The 22,861-nt window shown below is 39.6% G+C and overlaps 1 protein-coding gene and 1 non-coding gene across 7 annotated transcripts; both read left to right on the forward strand.

Moving 5' to 3' along the window:
* Window positions 1–1,485: 1,485 nt before the first annotated feature.
* On the forward strand, window positions 1,486–20,969 carry cpa6 (carboxypeptidase A6). Of its 6 annotated transcripts, none has more exons than XM_026180866.1 (13): window positions 1,486–1,741; window positions 2,018–2,088; window positions 2,210–2,657; window positions 4,976–5,051; window positions 9,332–9,456; window positions 14,842–14,956; window positions 15,390–15,491; window positions 15,572–15,676; window positions 17,539–17,649; window positions 18,051–18,141; window positions 19,327–19,529; window positions 19,669–19,753; window positions 20,016–20,969. In XM_026180866.1, exons 3-13 carry the CDS (start codon window positions 2,542–2,544, stop codon window positions 20,228–20,230), a joined length of 1,344 nt encoding a protein of 447 aa, XP_026036651.1. In that variant the 5' UTR covers window positions 1,486–1,741; window positions 2,018–2,088; window positions 2,210–2,541; the 3' UTR covers window positions 20,231–20,969. The 6 variants fall into 6 exon arrangements, with proteins under 6 accessions (XP_026036651.1, XP_026036652.1, XP_026036654.1 ...); XM_026180868.1 differs by lacking the exon at window positions 1,486–1,741 and having other exon boundaries at window positions 1,762–2,088; window positions 2,210–2,457; window positions 2,540–2,657; XM_026180867.1 differs by lacking the exon at window positions 2,018–2,088.
* Window positions 13,686–13,758, forward strand: trnaa-agc (transfer RNA alanine (anticodon AGC)). Its single transcript has one exon. It is a non-coding gene; the product is annotated as a tRNA-Ala (tRNA).
* Window positions 20,970–22,861: the final 1,892 nt, after the last annotated feature.

Raw genomic sequence — 22,861 nt, forward strand, 5'->3', positions numbered from 1 at the left:
TACGTGGAAGGCAAAGCAAGCGTTTTATGAATAATACTCCTGTGTGCAGCTGTCATGGTGCTCAGGCACTTTCATGGATTTTATGTTATTTCTTTAAGAAAATGAAAATGAAAAAAGTAGCCCTGTCAGACAAACATCTTGCAAGGAAATTTTCCAGTGAAGAGCAGGATCTTTACACGGCATGGATATTCTGACCAAGTGCTCCTCACATGGAGTAAAGGAAAAAACCTCAGCTGTTAAAAAGAAGGTCAAGCTCCATCTTGATTGAAAATATGTTGCAGCTGCAGAGCAACGTGTCATTTTCTGTTTTTTGCTTCTGAAACATGTTGTTAGTACAAAATCATAGAATAGAATAGAATAGAATAGAATAGAATAGAATAGAATAGAATAGGCAAAAGTCAACAAAGTCCTACATGGTAGAGGTTTCAGAATGGATGTGCATGAGTCTGTGGACAAAAACAGGCACTATCTCAATAATAGCTAAAGTCAACACCTTTATAATGAGTATCCTAGGACTGATTTTTGAGTGATCGTGGCAGGATACAAAGTTAACAGCTTTGTGCAATTGTCTTGAGCCACCCCTATTTTTTCTCTCTCCAAGCATCCAGGCTCTTTGTAATGTTTTAAAGTGACCTTGAGCAGCAGTTCGTTGGGGTTTCTGAAAGTCTTTTTTTGTTACTCATTTTTCAGTCCAGTCCTTGTACCTGATCATTTTCAGAGGAAAGCTTTTTCTTCACTTTAGAGCTAACCTCTGAATCATTCAAGCATAAAAAGGCACCTAACTCAAGGGATAAACCAGTGTTGTGTCTACACATAGGACACAACTTAGCAAAGAACCTATTTTAAATGACATCATTCGGCACTCTGTTACCAGCAGCCTGTCTCCAAAAACACATAATTTGTTCCCATTTTTTAGTTGAATCACTGAGAAGTTTAACACAGTTTGACAGACATAAAATACTATTTATATGCCAACAAGGTGACTCTCAAAGCGCTATTAGCTTAAAAAATCAGCATATCCCAGCATGGTGTGCAGTGTCTCCTTAAAAATTTGAGGAAACTGGACAAAAGAAAAATTGGCAGAACTAAAATCCATCTATTCACGGTGGCTCAAGACGTCTGCACAGTAATGTATATATTGATGTTATTATATAAATTTAGGCACAACAAGGAGCCTTTAAAACAGTAATTATCAACCTAGAGTTTGTACCAAGCCAAATCTGAGCTCTTGACTCCTGAAAATACCTTTATCTGAACGGTACAACTAAAACGATCCCATTTTAAGGTCTTAGTTTTCATGTTATTCATTTATATCTTCACTGCCTAAAGTGAGTGCGCACTTTATTCCTCTGTGTGTGTGTGTGTGTGTGTGTGTGTGTGTGTGTGTGTGTGTGTGTGTGTGTGTGTGTGTGTCGGGGGGGGGGGGGGGGGGGGAAGAGAAGGGTGTGTTATGGAGACTGTTGTAGAGTAATTGGTGTAGAACAGGTGGCGCGCTGTTGACACTGGAAAAAAAGTATGTGAAAAATGTGCTGCTGCCATGCAATCACAAAAGGAAAAGGCTGGCGGTTGACTTAGACATTTAATCACCGTGCTGGGTGATAGGTAGTGGATCAAAGGGAGGCACGAAAAAAGCCTAGAACAAGGAGAGTCATCAGAGGAATTCCTCCATGGTGGAGTCAGGCCAAGGCACTGACAGAAATGCTAGCTGGTTATTATGACACTGGCCTCAGAGTACAGAGATGTAAGTAAATAGGAAAGCAGAAGGTTTAGGATCTCAGAAGGTTCCTCGGGTCTGAATGAGAGTCCTCTCATGTTGTTTTCCGGATTCAGCATTTTCTTGTTCTTCTCCTGGCTCAGACTCCTCTTTTTCATACCAAGCTCCACCTAAAGGTGCACACTGTGGTACTGTAACAGGATTCTCACTACAGGGGATACAATTAATAGTATAAAAAAGATCAGAGCGCTGATGAAAATTACTTGTGAGAAGAGCATGTGTATTGTTTGTATGCGGATGTAGGATGTTTAATCGGCACCAAAAAAGCACCTGAGCTGAACACACTGGAAGAAAATTTCTCTTAAAGTTTAGAGGTGAATTCAATCAGAACTTTATGCATCACTTAAAAATTAAAACATATATAAATCTCCTTAAAAAAATAACCTGAGGCGGACGCGGGTTAACGGCTGGCATTAAAGCTCATTATCCTCTCAGAGCACATTACGCACCGGAGAGGGATCCAGTTACCGGCTTCGCCCACACCGGAGCCACGCGATTCAGGTCCTCCTCATTTTAAAAAGAGCTGCTACCCTGCAATTCCCTCCAGAGCTTCAAAGAGTTGATAAAGTGTCTCTCGTGTCAGTGGACTGACTTTTTGCACCTTTTTCGTCAGTGGAAGAACTGAACGAGAGTGCACGCCAATACGCGACTTTGCCAAACTGCTGCTGCTGTTGCTGATGGTGGTGGGCTGAACCGAGAATCATCAAGTTTCCATTTTTGTTTTAGTTTATTTGCATCCTTCAGAGTGTCTCCGTCTTTGATCAGAAATGTCACCGGACCACATGGGAGCATTTCGCGCATCGGTTTTACTGACTTGGGTGATAATCTGCAATAACGTGCTGTGTCCCGTCCTCGGCTATCTCTACAACAACCGCTACGCAGGGTGAGTGAAATGCCCCCCCATTCATTTCTGAGGCTACTGGGATTCCCATTCACGTAAACACTGAGAGGGAGACAGAAGTGTTTAGAGTGAAGGAAAGGCGCACTTTGACAAGTCGTCTGCAGACACTACCATTTATCTTATGAGAGACTGAACAAAGACAGCCTTTGTGCTCGCCATCTCCACAATCCATGTTTCCCGTTTGAGACATAATACCATGTTTAAGTTTGCTCTAAATTTTTCCCAGAGTGTTCTTGTTGACTGATGGCATTTGTATAAGACCGTGTCTGTTGTGTCCAGATTACTCAAAATACAGCACAGATGACAGTGGGGATTCTTGAAGCTGCACTGGCTTCCAGCGCAATGTTTTTCTAGTACTAATGCTATGAGGTGTTTTTGTTTTTTTTAATCAAAGGTCTTGGTTTATCAGTCTGTCTGCAGGTTCATGTGACTGAATGCAGGCAAAGCACCCCATCGCCTAAATTACTAATATCACTGTTTGACCCCAGATTAAAAATTTGGGGGGCACTTGGACAACGAGATATTTCCTCTAGGGTTTATGTTTTGGTATTATATAGAAAAGGGAGGTTATCACAACTGGAAGCCTCCTCTTCCAAACTTTTCATTTAATATCATGTAATTCATCAACAGAGCATTATCAGACACTGAAATTTGGATTCTCCAAATGGAGGAAGGCTCAGAGTAGTTTGTTTAAATATAAAATACTACTGAGAGCTTTTCGGTTTAAGGGCCTGAGCGTCTTAAAAACAAATTGCTTCCATCCCAGAAAGGGTTCTGCTGAGAATCAACAGACTGACAACTTAAGGACAGCTTTAGCCCCATAGCTGGTAGAAACAAAGCAAAATGTCTTTGCCAGTCTAGCTTTGTAACAAAAACAGGCTGTCAGCTTTGAGAATCATTAAAACATGAAGGAATGATTTGGCCTAAAAAGCATTGGGATGCTAAAGGCTGTCTTTGTTTACGCCATGCTTATATTACTGTACCAAAGTCCTGTGAACCTTCTTCTAAACGCATGTTACTCTGATGTTTCAGGAACTGTGTTTCAGTATGTCTTCTGTCATTGCTCTTTTCGTGGAAACAGGCTGGGTTTCTTTTTTTTTTTTAGCAGCGTGAAATGGGGCAGTCACTCATGTGGGACACCCAGACGCCTTTGTTGCTCAGACCTTTAGAATGGCCTACTGCCACCTTTGTTTAGGGGGGGGGGCCCAACTTCCTGTGTGACAAACCATTAAAAGACTTTTGAAAGAAGTGAAAGACGAAGATGCTCAAAGAGAAGGTGGAAAAGTGTGAAAACCAGGCAAACAGACAGGTTTCTCTGCAGATAAAATAAAGCTTATCGTAAAGAGAATGTAATGAAAATACTGCCGGCATGTTAACTGTAAGGTAAAGTGAAGACGCTGAGATCTGCAGATTTAATAGCAACATGATGTAAGATTCACAGTGAGGAAAAAGAGAGCCTTTGTTTTGCTGCCAGGCATAAAAACGTGGTTTGCAGACTGGATTAGGAGCACTCACAGGGTTCGCGGGGTTACAGTTTTTTATTCCATTATCTGTGAACATGTCAAGAATTGTATGGGGGTGTAATGATTGCTGTCTCGGTGGTGTAATTTTTAACTTTTTTGCAGTCAAATGTATTCTTGTTTCTTAAGTTCACTCGGGTTTTGTTTTAAATCTCATTGAGTCCATTAATTCTAGTAAGATAAATCTCATTGTTAAATATCTATCTGTAGTTTTATCTGTGTGGATTTATCTAAAATTACACAACTGGAAAAAAGGTTTAACTATATTTTTAAAAGTAGGCAAATGCATTAAACTAATTGCTACTTCTAATTTAGAAACAAAAGATCATTATACTATGCTTAAATGGTAAATACATGACATCAGTCCATATTTACAAGATGTACTGATTTGCAGTATGAAAATGTGAAGCAGCTGCCGCTGCTACTGTATGAGGGCTGCCAGGGACTCGTTCCAGGTGCAACCTGCAGAGCTGGAAACGATGAAATATAATCCTTTAATGACACCTCAGACAGATTGTTTGGCTGGGGTCTGATCCTTGTCATCTATACTGAAAAAGGACCCACCCATTTCCCCCCATCTACAATCTATGCTGCTTTAAGAAGTGTCCTCTTCTATTGGCACAAAAGCCAGTTTCATTACCTGACACAATGGCCCAGATGTTTTTTAAATGATGTGTTTTTTCCAAAACAAAAAAAATGGATCAAAGACCTGTTACAGAGCCATAAAAAAAACTTTAGGATACTTAAAAAAAGTGCTTACAAAAGCTTTTCTCTTCACAGTGATCAGGTCTTCAAGATCACGCCAAGTAATGATGAGGAGGTCCGGACCCTAAGAGAAATTCTCGGACACATGAAGGTTGGCACTTTATTTTGTTTCATGTACACCTTTTATATCCATTCCTAGGTGCTATATATTTATGTGATGTGATACTTTTAGCATGTTAAAAGTTTAATATCTGTTATTATTCAGCCCACATGAATGTCTGACAGCTGAACATCGGCCACGGACAAGCAGTTAGCCCCGATGCCGGTGGGATGGTGGGCCGACAAGGCGATGTGACAGTTTCAATGAGGCAGAAAGCAATCAAGTGTGTTCATCTGTCACAGTCAGGACACATTTGCAATCTGAGAGACTGAGATACTGTCAGCGAGACACTCGGCAATCATTTTTAATATGAAACACCAAAAGAAAATGGGATGAAATACAAAGGAGTTTGTCATATTGGGTCAAACGCCTGGATGTCTCACAGCTTAAGAACTAAATGAACATGTGTTTCAAAGATACTGAAATTACAGGGGGGAACCCCTGCAGGACACAACAGCCCTTGCTTCTTTTCCCATATTCATTTGGAAGTAATTACCCCAGCCAACAGCATGGCCTTCATTATACATTGTTTTAGTTTGCTAATGCAAAGCTAAATTGTTTGCAAATTCATAATTCATATCAGGACTCTCTATTTTGTAAGATTAAGACTTACAAAGAGAAATCCAGTGATCCAGTCATCCTCTGTGAGCAGGAACACAAAGCGGATCTATTATCCTTTTCCTTATTTTCTGGAATATATGGCATATGGCTTGTTAGAATGGTGGAGCTTCATATTAAATATGGTTTCAAATAATGAGGTCAAAGTATTTGTAAGTAATATGTGAGCCAAATGTTCAGTTTAACCAGTTTTCTCTTCTGTCTCTCGCTGATGTCAGTGAGAGTGGGTGTCGTTAATACGGCCATCCTCGGGCACAGTTGGTGAGAGATTAGAAGAAAGTTCGTTTACAGCGAGAAGGCAGGGAGCTTGTTTCAGACAGTGGATCAACTGCATCAAGGTCCAGGATCTCTAACAGAGTCAAAGGTGGCAAATGTGGAGTTGGGAAGGAATAATAACACTTTGTCCCTTCTAACAGCCCTCAAAAGATCAAAAATACACTTAAATTTAAGGCTAAAAACGGGAGACTGGGTGCACCTTTTTCCCATGGCTAATTATGTTCATATATTCACAGATGTACAATCTGAGGGTTATTTTGTTTGACAGGTTTGCTATTACAGAATAATTACCTTGAAAGTCTGCTTGTAGAAATAATAACTGTAGAGTTCATTTAAAAAATTGAGCCTTGGTGGTTCTAAAATCCTGGTTTTCAGACAGTGTGGTCAGTTTTAGCTTTCTTTGGTATACCATTTACCGCAAGTGGTCCAGGAACGCCAGGCCAGTACGGCCCAAAACAGAAAAAGGATTGAAGAGAGACAAAAAAAACCAGAGAAGTACTTAGTAAATGCTTTTTGATTTGTAGGGAGCGACACTAAGAGAGAGCCAGGTTCCTGGTCGGGCCTCAGTTTTCTGTATGAATGGGCAGTGGACAGGGTGCTTCAAGGCCACCCAACCAAAGCAGCAGCAGCCACTGTTTGGACAGCTGTGGACATGTGTTTTCAGTAGCTTGTTCACACTGCCATGCCTCCAGTGTCAAGTCAAACTTTTCATTTTCAGGGTAGGCATGAGGTCGAATACACTTCAGGGTGCAGGTGAGTCAAAAATCGGACGCATCACAGACAAAATAGCATCATTTTTTAGAGATCTCCTTTTACCTGGGCTCCTCATTTTGGAAAAAGCTCGGCAGTGTCTTCAACTAAGGATTTCTTTCCTCCCTAAAATGTTAAAAAAACAACAACAAAATATATAGAAAAAAAAGTCAAGAACAAGCTCTTAAAGTTAAATACTCTCATATTGCTTTTTTCCTCTGACCAACTATTTAAAGCTCGAGAACATTTAGTTTATTTGTACATAAGAAAAAGCTGGAAACCCTTTAGAGCTGAGGAGATGGAAATGGGTATTACACTTATGATAGCTTTGCATGAAAACACGGGCTTTACGTGGTTACTGATAGTTTTCCTTTCAAACAACGGATAGAGTAAACCGCTAACAGTTCCAGCTGTAACAGCCGAGACGAAACTGAGATAAACAGAAACATTCAGGGCCTTGATGGGAGCTACAAAAAAGAATTAGCTTCGGTTTCTTTTGGGGCTCATGTTAGATTTGTTTGAGACATCCACAGGCTAATATGAAACTGATATTCCTGTCATATTGAAATCATTTTATATGTTTGTAGAGAACTTTCAGCGTTTTCCTATAGATGACATCATCATAAGTGGAAAATCTCTTTTCCACAGCAGGAGAGACAGTCTTTGTTAACAGGCTGTTGCTGAATTTGAGGATAAAACTGTCACAATCCATGTGGGCCTTACAGGTTTTCAGAATAAATATTGATTGCTCCAGGTATGACTGACCTCCAAACAGATTTAATGCATTTAAGATGCTATAGCTTGTCTAATTCAGCTTAGACAGCCCCGTTAGCATTGTTGGCATTCTTATATTAAATCTACCTTGACCAACTTGATTTCATTTACTTGATTTCACCTCATCTGGCCTAAGGGGAGCCAGCTCCATTTTTATTGAACCGTAACTTTTTCTTTCTTGTTCTGCCCGTGTCTGTGCTACATCAACCAAAACAAAACAAATCCAATTTATGGCTACGCTGCAAATAAACAATCAAGAGATAAAAGATTTATAAGGCAGACGAAGAATGCCTCTTTGAGGCACATAAATACAGCTATAAAATGTTAACTTAAGGAATTGTATTATCTGATCAGGGACATTTGAGTGCCTTCTGGCATATGTGTTTTGGATTTGTTTTGCTAAAAGACGAGCAGTGCTGAAACATTTGGGGTGCTTAACCATTTGGAAACACCATAAAAGTGCAGGAATAGAGAGGGGTTCGCACTCAGGGGCACCATGCATTCCAGCTGAGGGTATTTGACCCTTCTGGCTCTAAACGTAGTTAAATTATTCTGGTATGCATTCTGTAAAGCATTAAACCAATTGACACATTAACAAGCATGTGCATGTTTTGCCCCCATGCAGAAAATGAAAGCCAGCTGAGGGCGTACACATCTGCAAACATAGAAACAGCAATCTCTTTACAGTGACTACAGTGCTTTTACTGGTAGATCAGTTGCTTCCTGTTTGTTTTAAATCCTTTTAAATTCTCGTCTTCTCCGCTTTTTTCCACAGTTTTACTGCTATAGTTACTATGTGGTTTATTATTTGTTTATTTGGTTGGCAAGGATATCTGGCTGTTAGGACTCTGGCTATCACATCGTGATAAGTACTGAAAGACCTTGTTATCAAAGATATTTGAGGTCATATAGTAGAGGAGAAAGCCAAGTGAGGTTTATTTACTCTGGATTGCTCCATTGAATCATTCCCCAAATTTGCTTGAACACGGAAGTAGGAATGGTTCCCTGTTTGGGTCTTAATAAAACTGTGTGCGTGTGCGTGCTTGCATTTGATAGAAAGTGTTTAAAGGTGTAGAATAAAGTATGAATGAGTGAATATGGTTTGTAGTAAAGTGCTTTGAATGATTAGTTAGGTTAGAAGAGCACAATATTATGAAGCCTGAATGCAGTCCAATATATTGATTGATTAGTTTGTCCAGCACGTGTTTGGAACACCACAAACACAACAACTAGCTGATCGTCCTGAGCATAAATGAGTAATCCACGAGTAGTTGGGAAAATAGAACAAGATTATTTTAAAACTGCATTGTCATAGTATCTCAGTAAGGACTCATAAATATTTACACACAACAAATGTCAGGAAAATCTGTTTATGTTATGAGTATAACCCTGACATATCCAACCTTTTAATCACCAAATATCAGCACTGGTATCGGTCTTAAAAATCCTAAAGCTCTGCTGTGTAAGTGCAAGTCCAGTTTCTAGTGAGTTTCTTTGGGTAGACGGCATAACACACACACAAACTAAAAAATATTTGTTTTTATCAAAGAAATTAAATTAATCCCATTAAAGTTGGGTGATAATAACCGTGATAGCTGGCATACAGTACGCTCAACTATAGCGACCGGTCAGCTAACAGTTCACTCTTTAGCACTCCTGGCACCTTTCATGGGAAAGTTTCTATCGATAAGCAGGAAAATTTCCATGAATTAAATTTGATACTTTTTAAGATAAAACTGCCGTTTCAGTGAGGCTGCTTTTGCCCAAGAACACTTTCACAGTGTAAGAACTTTTACATTACTGCTGGGTGTTTCTGTCACTGTAACCCTAATATGTTCACTGTGTTCCATTAGGTGGATTTCTGGCAGCCCAACAGTGCTTCTCTAATCTGTCACAATGCCACAGTGGATGTCCACGTGAAACGTAACGACACGCAAGGTTTACACGCACGCTTAAAGTGGGAAAATATTGATTATCAGTAAGTATAAAAGCATGGACACTCATATTTACTCTCATGCATGCACCCTTTGACACATCTGTTATCCAAAGGTTGTTTACTCAGCTTTCTCATAACAGAATATGTGATTTGCACATGCAGAATAGGCCATATTTTGCACGCAAAGGCCCTCATATTTCCACAAAGCTGGGACACACACACACACACACGTACATCAGAGACACTCTATCAATCTGCTCCAAAAAGCAACGCTTTCATCTCTCGACACCATCCCTCATCAAAATTAGCGCTGAAATGATGGAGTTTTATCAAAGCAGCCACAGCTAGAAAAAATTCCATTGTCATCTCAGTCCTTGGGGAGGAATTGAAGCGCAGAGGAGGATTTTTTTTTTTTTCCACTGTCTGTTGACTGATTGAGGATTTTTCACAAAATGGTTTACGCGGCGGGGGGGACAGGCTTTGGTGGGTGGTTAGGGATTTCATTTTGTTCATCTCAGTATATTCACAGGATAATGACCCAATTTTTAGCATCATTAAAGGAGTTGTGGATAGAAACTGTTATAGAAGGACGTTATGAGGAAATGTATTTTAGTACGTACCTGCTATAAAAAATGCTTTGAAAAAGATCACATGATATGCTTTAGACTCAGGTGGGAGGTGAAGAAGGATCGTATGTGTACAGGTAATGATGCTTATAACTGTGGTTTAACCTCAATTACACCATATTTCGTAATTCATAAAGAGTAGTAGCATAACTGCTATGATTCTTCCTACCAGCAGGGAGATTGATGAGGTGGAAAACTGGTTTAGATGTTGCAAGCGATGAGAGAGGGTGACCTTAGTTACATGGTCTCATCAATGAGTCAACAATAAAACCAGGAGTCCTGATTTACTGCCTCATCCCAGCACCCCCAAATACCTGTGTGCTTCATTCACAGCGGTAGTGCAGTCAATAGGGACACAATTTATCAGGTATTTGTATATACAAAGATATCATCTCTACAGGCAACAACACATGAGAGAAGCAAAATTAAAAGACAAACTCATACAGACCTGCTTATCATTAGTTTGCATTATTTCCAAATGTGTTTTCCTGCATCCTGGTAATTTGATCAAAAATTACTTTTGTCACTAATCACCTGTGTTATTTGTTCCATGTACAGTCCAAGCCCCTGACAAGCCAACAGCAGACATGGTGCAAGATTTATACAGATTTAGTCCCTTCAGAAGCCTACATTACCACAACCATGTCAGTTGTGGTAATGTAAGGTTAGTCTAGAAGAAATAACTGAAATTATACAATGCATTTTAAAATGTACAACCCCAATTTAAAAAAAACATGTAGACATGTAAAATGTAAATAAAAACTGAATGTAATTTACAAATCTGGTAAACATATTTTATTCACAATAAAAACAGAAAAGATGTCAAATATTTAAACTCAAATGCACTATTTTAAGAAACAGTAAGGTCATTTTGAGTTTGATGACAGCAACACATTTCAAAAAGTTGGGACAGGGCCATGTTTGCCACTTTGAAGCATCCCCTTTTCTTTTAATAGCAGTCTGTAAATGTGGGGGACTGTGGGAACTGATGAGACCAGCTGCTGGACTTTGGGGAGACGAATGTTGTCCCATTGCTGTCTCATATGAGATCCTTGGATTCTAGCTGCTCAACAGTCTTCTGTCTTCTTTGTTGTATTTTTCATTTCATGACGTGTCAGATGTTTTCAGTAAATCGTCTGGACTGTAGGAAAGATGCAGTGTGCAATTTAGCATTGTAGATCTATCATCACTATTAGATAAGATTAGACTTTATTGATCCCTCGACGGGGAAATTTTTTGCCTTACCTCAGCTCAGGTACAGATATCAGACGGAAAAATATCAGAAGAAAAAATACAAATAAAGTACAAATAAAAAATAAGTAAGATAATACACTATATACAACGGTAGCATGCACATCTATCTATCTATCTATCTATCTATCTATCTATCTATCTATCTATCTATCTATCTATCTATCTATCTATCTATCTATCTATCTATCTATCTATCTATCTATCTATCTATCTATCTATCTATCTATCTATCTATCTATCTATCTATCTATCTAAAATGAGCCCAGAGTAGATGGCAGTGTTTCTGGATCATGTTTACATGTGGCTTGTGTGAAAGCGCTTTAACCCCCATTTGTGGATGTCACAGAAAACCGTGTGTACAGTGATATCTGGAAGTGTTCCTGATCTCATGCAGTGATTTCCATGACATATTACAGTTTTTCTCAGTCGCTTTGGTGCGTTTCTCAGAACACCATTAACATTTGCACAGCAGTTAGTGCATTTCCCAAAACAATTAGTGCAAACTGCAAAACCTAGTGGATAGCCTGCAAAAGCACGTCACATGCACAGAATTGATTATCCATACCTCAAAAGCAAGTATCCATGTCAATGAAACTGTCAGTGCCATCAAAATGAAAAGTCTTGACACCATCTTTATGAACAAGATAGTCAAATGGCATTGTCATGTTTCCACTATGACAGTTTATAATTTCAGTGTTTCCCATTGCAAAAACAATTGGTGACACCTGAAAATGCTGACGACAGCACTATGGCCTACCTGTACAGCCATCTGAAATGTGCAGTAAAGTCACTGTAGATGTTATGGGAGTCTTGGGAGTAACTGAGACACTGAATACGTACGTTTCACATTTCCATTGTGTAGAAGTGTTTGTAATCCTACAGAATTGTGCAAAAGAAAAATATGCTACAGTCACTTGTGCACTGTAGAATACATGTAAACATAAAATCACCCATTTGGTAGAGCTGTGCACTAATGTGAACAATAAACAGCACATGTAACAGTACAGTAAATCATTCTGGCACATCCAGACGTTCCTGTCTGTCTGGCCACATATTTTCATCTACATCACAACAGATGTTATCCCTCGCAATGCAGCGAGGAAAGTATCTCCTGGAGTGGCGAATCCATCCTCTGCAGGACCCTGCTGTGATGTCGTCACATGCTGCATCCATGGCTGCTAGCAGGGCCATTTGCTCATGTGGATTTCATTTTTCTTGAGTACTCTGTCAATTGTTGAAATTGGAACAGATTCAATATTGCCAAATACCGTGTAATTCTCTATGACAGCGCTTTGTATGTCTCTCAGCTTTATTGCATTGTTTGCAATGACCATTGCACAAATGGCTTCTTCTTGCTGTGGGGTAAAAAGGGGCCCTCTTCCGCCTCCGCGAGGTTGTCTTACAATCCTATGTGGTGCAGAGTGAACTTTTTGTGAAATTGCAAATACAGTACAGTAACATGTGATGTGTCTGAGATGGCACAGTACAGTACAGTGTATTACTGTTTGCATACCTGTTTTCCCTACGGAATGTTTGAATGATTGAACTGACAGTAGTTCTTCCAATATTGGGTTGCACCCTTCGACCAGCCTCCTCCATGGTGAGGCCGTGATTGACAACATGGTCCACAATTGTAGCCCTTATTTCATTAGGAATCCGCCTATATCTGCCTCTTCTCCCTCTTCCCCTTCCTCCCCGCATCCTCACCCCTCTTCCACGGTGCTGACCTTCCATTTTGTGTCACAGAAGTGTAGAAATGGTACACACTAGCTCCTGCGCAGTTTATATATGCTTGCCAATTGGGGATTCACAGGATTCATCCATAATTGACAGTGAACAAGTTGTTTGTCATTGGTTACAACTAAACTTTCACACGCCTCCTCATGAGTGACAGCTGTAATTCACCTGAGATCAATTGTTCAATTTCGGAGACATTTCCAGGAACAATGATACAGAAAGGTATAGGATTTGCTTGACAGATGGCCAATATTTGGCATGTGATAACTAGTTCAACAATTTTGTGTGTGATGACTCAAGCAATGGATGTATGACTATTAGTTTTATTGGGAACGACTATTCAGCATCCATAGGTATGATTACTTTTGACTGACATGACATAAGCAAATGGAAATGTCAGAAAGCAGCAGGGAAATGTATGGAAGCAACTGATTCATGTCCAAAATCATTTGCAGTTTGTTCAGAGAGAGGAGAAATTGCTACTATGATGTGCACAAATGACTGAGTGTTGTGGAGGTTGAACTAATAGTTATGAGAATTTCAATTCTGATCTGAGAAACGCACCAAAGCGACTGAGAAAAACTGTAAGCATACCTGTTTTTAATGCAGTGCTGCCTGCGAACCTGATGAGAGCGGAGTTAGCTCGGGCTTAGCGGGGAATTAGCTCAAATGGTAGAGCGCTCGCTTAGCATGCGAGAGGTAGCGGGATCGATGCCCGCATTCTCCAGTATCATTTTGGGGTGGCTGTAGCTCAGGAGGTCGAGCAGGTCATCTATTGATCGGACCCCAAATATTCTTGGGCAAGATATTTAACCAGAGTTTCTCTCCAATTCAGCCATCGCAGAGTGAATGGTAGTTAGTAAGCACCTAAAAGCAGAGAGGACCGTGCTTGGGTGAATGTGGCATGTTGTATATAGAGCGCTTTGAGTACTCCAGGAGAATAAAAATGCGCTATATAACTATCAGTCCATTTACCATGTCATTTTTGGCTTTGTCCTTTACGCACAGATTTCTCCAAAATATATGATAATAATTTATCATCAACTGTAGATGATGAGATATTCACATAGATATTCACTTGTGAGAAACTGCCTCTCTAAGATGGTCTTTTTTGACCCGGTCATATTAACGATGCATTGATAATTAATAGTTTCAAAATGTCCCTTCACTTGTTTCTTTTTAGCACCGCTGGTTTTGACTGCCTTTTGTTTCCCCCACCAGTCCAACTGTTTTGAGACCTGTTGCTGCCATCAAATTAAAATTATCTTATTTTTTTTTTTATTAAAATTGCATTTTATCAATAGAATATTTTGTATTTTTTCTGTGTTCTATTGTGAATAAATGTTGGTTTATAAGATTTACAAAGCATTCTGTTTACATGGCATTCCACCATTTTTGGAATTGGGGCTTCTAAACTTTTGAGCTGAGCTCACGAGTTCTTTCCTGAACTTCTGCCATTTTACAGAATTGCAATCTCTAAATCCCAGCCTCCTATTTGGACTGAATTTGGATGGAAATTTAAAGTGTAGTGACTCATCACTTACAGAAAAATGCTCCCCAGTGCTTCCTGATATGAATCTCCACACATTAGCTGCACAATGAGACATAGGGCAGCTCTGTTTCTGTATTCTTTAGATTACATTACTTATGTTTCCCTTTGGCTAGTTCACACCCTCCTCTATCTTTGTATTAACTGTCTAATAAACCATACACCATACAGTCAGAGTACCAAATGTGCCGATAGGAAACATGCTACAGTGGTTATAATGTGTACCATGTTTGTCTGCTTCACTCTCTTTCATTCACGCAGGGTATTTATCTCCAATCTACAGAAGGAAATTGAAAAGCAGACGGGATATCGCTCCTCTCGCAAGCGGAGGTCAGAGGCTCAGTATGACTACGAGGTTTACCACTCTCTGGAAGAGGTAGACATGAAGCCCAACATCTACCTACCTATCTCTCATTCCCCTCTGCTCTCTAATCTATTGCACCCACAAGGTAAACAGAAAACCTCTCTAAGGGTGCTTTCTCTCAATTACACAGTTCCACATGTGTCTTTCCCACGGCCTCGCGCTTTCACACACCGAGACGTGCGCTCCACTTCAGACACTTCACAGCTTTAGAGTGTTTATTTTCCCAGGTTGATCAGGCTTCTGGTTTGCAAATCTTTCAAGCCCTATGAAACAGCATAGCTCAGAGGACAAATCTTTTGTCCTTTGAGCTTTCATCCTCTCCCTCAATGTACAACACACGTTTACAAAGCACACAGATGTGCAATAATGCATAGTAATTACTTCTGAAAATTATGTAAACAAGTCTTTTAAGATCCACTTCCCTGCATCATTTCCTGTCCCTCAGATCCAGAGCTGGATGTTTATGATGAACACAACCCACCCCAATCTGGTTGACGTGTTCTCTGTTGGGAAGTCATATGAAGGAAGACCGCTTTATGTGCTTCAGGTAGGAGAGGAGGCACATTAAAACTAACAAACACACTGTCTTGTCCTAATCTAAAGCTAAAAATGCTCGTGTCCTGTCAGCTAGGAAAGAAACGTCGTCTCCAGAAGAAAGCTGTGTGGATCGACTGTGGTGTTCACGCCAGAGAGTGGATAGGACCTGCCTTCTGCCAGTGGTTTGTTAAAGAGGTGCTTATAATGTCTGCAGATTGCTTTTAATTTTTACAATTTTCTTTCTTTGATGTATGCGCGAAAAATGCCTCGACAGGAACACAATGTATATCCCGCTGATTGCCTGCTGTAGATCATCATTCAGGCTATCTGTGACATATGGTCTGTTCATCAAAGCGCCAACATCTGTTCACTTGTCATTTACAGCTATCCAAATACTTAAGAAAATACTTTACAGCTAAAATGCTGGAAATAACACAGGCATTTACGCAAGTTCCTTTGCACCCTTAAAGTCTCCGTGCTCTCTGAAGTGAGGACGGTACCAGACCAGAGCCAGACATTAACTGCAAGAACATTTAATGGCTCATTTTATAATGCTTAAATGCCAGATGAGTGGGATTTTCAACACAGTCCAGCACAATAAGTGCCAGAAAGTAAAGAAAATTAAAGGAAAATCTGTTATCTGTAAAGCTAGAGCGCTGACTTCAAGTGAATTCCAAAGGATTGTTTTGGGTGTTTTTTTGAGTGTTTTTTGAATGTTACCTGTGAGGTGCATTAAAACCAGCTGTTTTAAAATCCTCTTATTTTGAGGTGTAAATAACTGCTTAAACATCAGCTAGTAAAAAGTGTATTACACTGAACCTTACCGTTCACAGAACAATGATTTGTTGCACTGACATTCTCCGGTGTGATGGTTCAGTTCAAATTTCTAGAAAGGCAAAAGTCAAATACATGACTGTTTCACCTTAAATGGACTCATGATGAACGGAAATACAAATGTGCTGTGGTGTAGTGACAGAGGGAGGCCACTGGAGGTCAGGGTGCCATCTTTGTTCAAGCCTTAAGCACATTAACCTTGGCCTCAGTCTGGTTAAAAGGCAGGTATAAGCAGCATTAGCCCAGTGCCCAGGTCTCATAGCTCCAATCCTCTTATGCTGTCAGACTCAGTTGTTTGAATGCACAATAGATAATGAGCCTGAATACAATATAAAAAGGATACACTGCTCAGAAATAATTAAAGGAACACTTGATCATCACAGTGTAACATAAAGTCATTTAAATTTCAGGGATATCAATCTATGCAGAAACCTTTGTGAATCAATTTCAGTTGCTTTCATGCAAATGAAAGTGACAACGAGTGCACCGGAGAGGCAAAAACAAAGACCACCCCCCAAAAAAGAACGAGTTTGCAGGTGGTAGTCACAGACATTTGCTCTCTCCTTATCCCTAATGACTGATTTTTCTCCATTCTTGCTTTTTGCTCACGTCCCTGCCACTTATGGTAGCATGAGACAGTACCTGCAGCCCATTCTGCTTGCACAGGTAATCCGGCTCCTCCAGAATGGCGCATTCACAAAAGAGTATTAGGGTCACTGGGGGGAAAAAGTGTGGACATCTTTTTTTTTTCCAGAATTTTGGAAAAGAAAACACCCCAAAAAGAGAACAAGTTTGCAGGTGGTGGTCACAGACAGGCAAACACAGACAAATTGAGGCATCTCTAAGATGTGCTCACTGTGAGGCCGCTCTGGCAAATGCCAATCAAGCATCCTTATAAGTTTCATGGAGTTTGAATCTCAAAATTTGGTCAGATAAATGCACGTGGAAGTCATTTTGTGAGGCATTGGCAGTGCTCCTCTCGGCCCAAAGGAGCAGTTACTAATCCTGATGCCCTTCCACCGCCCTGTCCAGCTCTCCCGGTATCTTCTCCACATTGAGACTGTGCTGGGAGACACAGCAAATGCTCTTGTGATGGCACGTATGAACGTTTTGCCCTGAGAGAGCTGGGCTATCAGTGCAACCAGAAGGGGCTGCAAGTACATGCCTCTTCAGTTGAGCATGTTTTATAATTACACTGGACTTACATTATATTATTATTACAGGCTATCAACTCATACCAATATGACTCTGTGATGACAAGACTACTGAACCAGCTCAACTTCTACATCATGCCTGTCTTTAATGTGGATGGCTATCGTTTCAGCTGGATTACGGTACTGTAGGCTTTTCTGCTGGTCTTTCTATATGTACATTTTTGAGAGGAAGCTTTTCTTAGAGGGGAAGTACGTTTTACATATACATTTTATTGCATTTTTTTTGGATTGCTTGCTAAAAACAAGGCAAAGAAGGGAAGCTGGAAGCTTGTTTTTTTCCACCTACAGATTGTAGAATAATTTTAAAGAAAGAAAAAATGTCTACGTATAAACAGGAGAAATAATAATGCAATTTATGTTATTACATGATATTACATGTTATTATGCTGCTTAATTTATGTTTAATTGTCTATATTTTTTTGCTGCATGCAGGAAGAATGAACCTGTTGTTCAGATGTGTTTTACTGCCAGTGGACAAGAACGTGTTTTTTTTTTTGTTTTTTTGTTTTTTTTGCCTGCAGGATCGGTTCTGGAGAAAGACACGGTCCAAAAATCACAAGTTCCACTGCAGGGGAGTGGACGCTAACAGAAACTGGAAAGTAAAATGGTGTGGTAGGTAAAATAACACCTGACAAATCTGACTAAGAGTATATATGTGCCCCTATGTGCGTAGGAACAACTACATCCATTTGTTCTCATTTATTCTCTAGAGAGTGAGGACATAGGCTGAAAATAGAATAAAGTTTTTTTGTGATACATCTAGACACACAGGAGTGGAAGATTTCTTTATACCTCATGAAGAACATCTCTTCAAGGGAACGCTCGGTCATGAATTCACAGCATTTAGAGTTCTGGCATATGACAGTTTGAGAATATGTGCAAAATATATGATAAAAGTCTGGAAATGGTGTGAGAAATATACCATAATTAAATGAATTATAGTCTATTTGATTAGTCAGTAATGGACTGCTGTAAAAAGGCATGAAACAGGACAGAGTGAGCCCAAAGATAGCATTCAGTCTGACTGAAATTCATGGTTTTTCATTTGCCTCTGCTATTTATAGATATATTTAAGAAGGACTTTCAAGTGTAAATGTACTTCATGATAATTGAGCCTTAGAAAAAGTATCCCTGAAATAAACTTTGAAATATGTCTTTTTTTCTCCCATAATTTCTAAAGTAACAAACACATTTCAGACTAATACTAGTCACCTTAGAAGCCCTTTTTACTTCGTAGTTTTAAAAATACGGCTTTAATTAAAACCAGCATGTGTTCAGATGCTTTTCTCTTTACTTTTTTGGGTCAAGGTGAGTGAAATAAGGTTGTCTGCAAAGGATTATAATGTGATCATATTTCAGTCTGTGTCTTTATTAGTTCCCCTTCACGCTGGCATTTGGTTTTCTAGACTTTTCCAGTCTTACTGACCACTCAACGAGCTTTACACAACAAACCCCATTCATCCATTTACACACATTCACACAGCACTTTATTCTGTGCTCTTAATGCTCTCTAAAGCTCTTTTTTCCCCCTCTCACATGGCCACACGTGTGGCCGATTTAGAATCACCTATCCACCAAACACACTTATCTTTGAACTGTGGGAGGAACGCACACATGCTCCACGCAGAAACGCCGCAGGAAAGTTTGTGCCAACAATGCGAACTACTGCTCTACTTCCATTTCTTTACACTTACTGCTTGGTCACTGTTTCTGGATTAAGGATGCCACTTAAAGCATCCTGGTATGGTTAGAAGATATGATGACGTGGTTTCATCCTTTCTCCCTTTGCTTCCCCAGATGAAGGTGCCTCTTCTCATCCGTGCGATGACACGTATTGCGGTCCCTTCCCCGAATCTGAACCTGAAGTCAAAGCTGTCGCTAAGTTCCTGCGCAAGCACAAGAAACGCGTGGAAGCATACATATCCATTCATGCCTATGCACAAATGCTGCTTTACCCATATTCCTACAAGTATGCCACAATCCCCAACTTCAACTGTGTGGTAAGATATCTATTGCTTAACACTCACTGAGTTTTATTTTTTTAATTAATCTGAGAGAGCTGCTTAGTACAGATCCTTTGATAGTGTTAAAGAAATGCAGTATGTGAGATGAGCTAGCCTTCTGCTTTCATGCATCCAGGAGTCAGCAGCTCACAATGCAGTGACAGCATTGTACTCTGCCTATGGCGTGAAGTACAGATACGGACCTGCCTCCACAACTCTGTGTGAGTTCCTCGAATCCTTCTAATATTGCGCTCTGGCAATGGAAATGAGCTGTTATTCATTTTAAACTTAGGAGAAAAATGCCAGTTTTCTAATATACAAGATCAATTCAGAGTTGCCTTGAATGTTGCTCTAGAGAGGAGCGAAATCTAAACGCTCACCTGCAGCAACAGAAATGGAACGCTTTAAAATCAAAGCTACTTAACTTAAGGTATTCCTGTTTTAAGCTTTCCTTACCCTTGTCTATTTTGCACTTCCTTGCAGACGTCAGCTCAGGAAGCTCTATCGACTGGGCATACAGGAACGGGATCCCCTACGCATTTGCATTTGAGTTGAGGGATACGGGATATTTTGGTTTCCTTCTACCCGAATCCCTAATAAAGCCAACCTGCACTGAGACTATGAGAGCCGTGAAAGCCATCGCATCAGGAGTGCTGAAGAAGTGCAAGACAGATAGGGAGAAATTTCCATATATATGACCACACCCTCCGACTTACCTATCTTAGCACCTAATATTTTCCTGAGATTTCATATTCCGCTCAGATGTTATCAAGCGAAGAACCGACAAAGATCCTCAGAGCGTGAATTTGAATTTGTCGTTCATCTTATTCTCCTTTTTCTGATAACAGCTGATGGTGATGTATTTTTGTGTGCAAACAAACCAAACACTAAAAAAACACTTGAACCCTACAGGATCTTTTAAGTAATGCATCTTTTAAAAAAAAGTTTATTTTTTACAGTGAATAGTGGTCATGCGATCACTCATTATGCTACAGCAGCACTTTTATGGTAAAGATAAAGCTAATATTTTTTATGTCTTCTAAAATGTGCTTTATTAAATACAAGTTTAAAAAGAACAACATCTTTAAGCCTGTTTCTATTCTGGTTGGTTTTTTTTAATTCTAGGAAATATTCTTACCAAGTGCCACTCTAGATTTTCATAAAATGCGTAAAAACCTTTATTACTAATAATAAATATGCTCAGAGTGGTAAATTTCAGTGTAGATCTTTTTTCTCTCTTTCATTTGGTCCAGACTAACATTTAGAAAGAATGACCTGCGACCTCAGCAGCTTACTGTGTCATTACTCAGGCATGGAAAAAGACAATGTCTGAAATGTTTACTTGTGCTTGGCTATGTTCTTATCATGAGATCTTTTTAAGTGTCTGACCTGAATAAACGTTGTTTTATAAAACAAAATATATTTTTTGTAATTGAATTTCTGTCTTCTTTGCCTTTCTGCTTGTCCGCTTTTACAGGTGTACATTTTGTTTTGGCCTATTTTCATTTAGTTTGGCCTCTGGCTGCAACTGACATCATTAGAAATAATTCATTCCTAATAGCTTTCATGCAAACATCTACAAGAAGGTTAAAGGTCACGCTTTCAGCCCTCATTTATGTTCTGTCAGTGTTTTGCACACATACTCGTCGCCATGTTTGATGATAAACATCATTGTAGTCAGCAGATGTTTATAATGAATAACGTTCTGACCTTTTTTGATTTAACTAATAGCATTTAATGATCGATTCAAACATCTGCCTCTTATTTTAGTTTCTTCGTAGCCAGTCTGCAGATTCTGCAGCTCTGCTCTTATTTATGGATTCAGAAACGGTGGGACTGACACGCGGGACAGTCCGATCCGAGTGAAAGTGAACTATACCGCCCACAACTGCCAAATCTGTGTTGTCAAATTGCCAGATTTCCTGGATGTGTTGCACTCTGCTAAAGGCTGTAAAATGCAGTGTAGCACCATCTGAATGTGTGGATATGCACAGTTATGTATGAGGTAAGGCAATAAGCAAAATACCATAAAGATTAAATTGACTGGGAAATTATAACGGAAATTAACCACAGACAAATAAGTTGCCATGTGCAGGGATTTAAAATTGCTCTGCCACCAAAAATGAAGCCTGCGATCACTCCTGAACTGATTTGATACATGAGCAAAACAAAAAGCAGCAACTTGAAATTGTCTTTTTTTAAGGTTTTAAGTTCTGCTGAAATCTTTAAAGAAAACTACATTTGCATTCATTCACGAGTAAAGTGTGTTAACCCCCTCCTCCAAAAAATCTGTGGGTCCTTACAAGGATGACAATCAGATCTATTTACACTGTATTGTTTCTAAATGTAGAGTTAAGTGGGTCCGTTATGATTAACTGAGAATCCCAAAAGGATCGACTTCAGTTCTGTTTGAGTTAACTGTATCATGATCCCTTCACAGGCTACTACATATTTACTACAATGAAAATGTTTAACAAAATGCCCACAGGGATACCACACACAGGTTTGCTGTAGGTCATGTGCATGTCATGTCAGAGGAAAGTTATGTTTTATTCAACAAAAGACAGCAAACTCTTCTGCTTGGTGGTTTAAGGCACTGTGGCAACATGTTACGCCAGGGCTTTCACACATAGGTTTAATACGACCATGAAGGTTTATATGCAAAGACAGTTTTGCCTCTGTAAACCACCACAGTGAATTTTAAAATCAAACTATCAATATGTGACTGAAGTGCATTAATTACAGACATTCCTATACATTTAATATAAAATTATTTGGACAAACGAATATAATTTTATATATGATGCTTTTAATACTTTGCAGCCAATGAGTGACTGAAGCCTGGACCCTTAGTGCTGTGTTTCCTCTCAAGCTGCTGCTTGTTTGTGGTTCTTCCTGCATTCAGTTTGGCCTTTCATAACTAAAAAGAAAAAAAAGCTCTTCTTGGTGGAAATTAAGTGACTGAATTGGCCTTTAAAGAACATCCCATTTCTTTGATTTGAGAAACTCCTGGGTTGCTTTTGCAGTATGCTTTGGGTCATTATCCACTTGCTCTGTGAAGTTGTGTCTGATCAGTCTTGCAGTATTTGGCTGAAGCAGAGCAGAGAGCGAGATAGAGAACCTTTTACACTTCAATTAAATGAGGTGCCCAGTGCATCAGACTACTGATTTGGCTGACTGAAGCTTTCCCTGTCTCACTTATGGGTTTGTTTAGGTTCCCAGTCCAATAATAACCTACAATACCTGCGCTGTAATCTCTTTGGGCCTCAAATGTGAAATTCCAGTGAAAATGTATTAATTTTGAGCTTCTGAAACTTGGCAATTTATTT

This window comes from Astatotilapia calliptera, chromosome 9, assembly GCF_900246225.1.
Source record: "Astatotilapia calliptera chromosome 9, fAstCal1.2, whole genome shotgun sequence".
Lineage (NCBI taxonomy): Eukaryota > Metazoa > Chordata > Actinopteri > Cichliformes > Cichlidae > Astatotilapia > Astatotilapia calliptera.

Excerpts from the sequence above, each read along its gene's own strand:
- cpa6 (XM_026180866.1), top strand. The coding sequence starts at position 2,542 with ATGTCACCGGACCACATGGGAGCATTTCGCGCATCGGTTTTACTGACT. Across the intron at positions 9,457-14,841 it reads TGGGAAAATATTGATTATCA|GGTATTTATCTCCAATCTAC; the intron begins GTAAGTATAAAA and ends TCATTCACGCAG. Across the intron at positions 15,492-15,571 it reads GACCGCTTTATGTGCTTCAG|CTAGGAAAGAAACGTCGTCT; the intron begins GTAGGAGAGGAG and ends GTGTCCTGTCAG.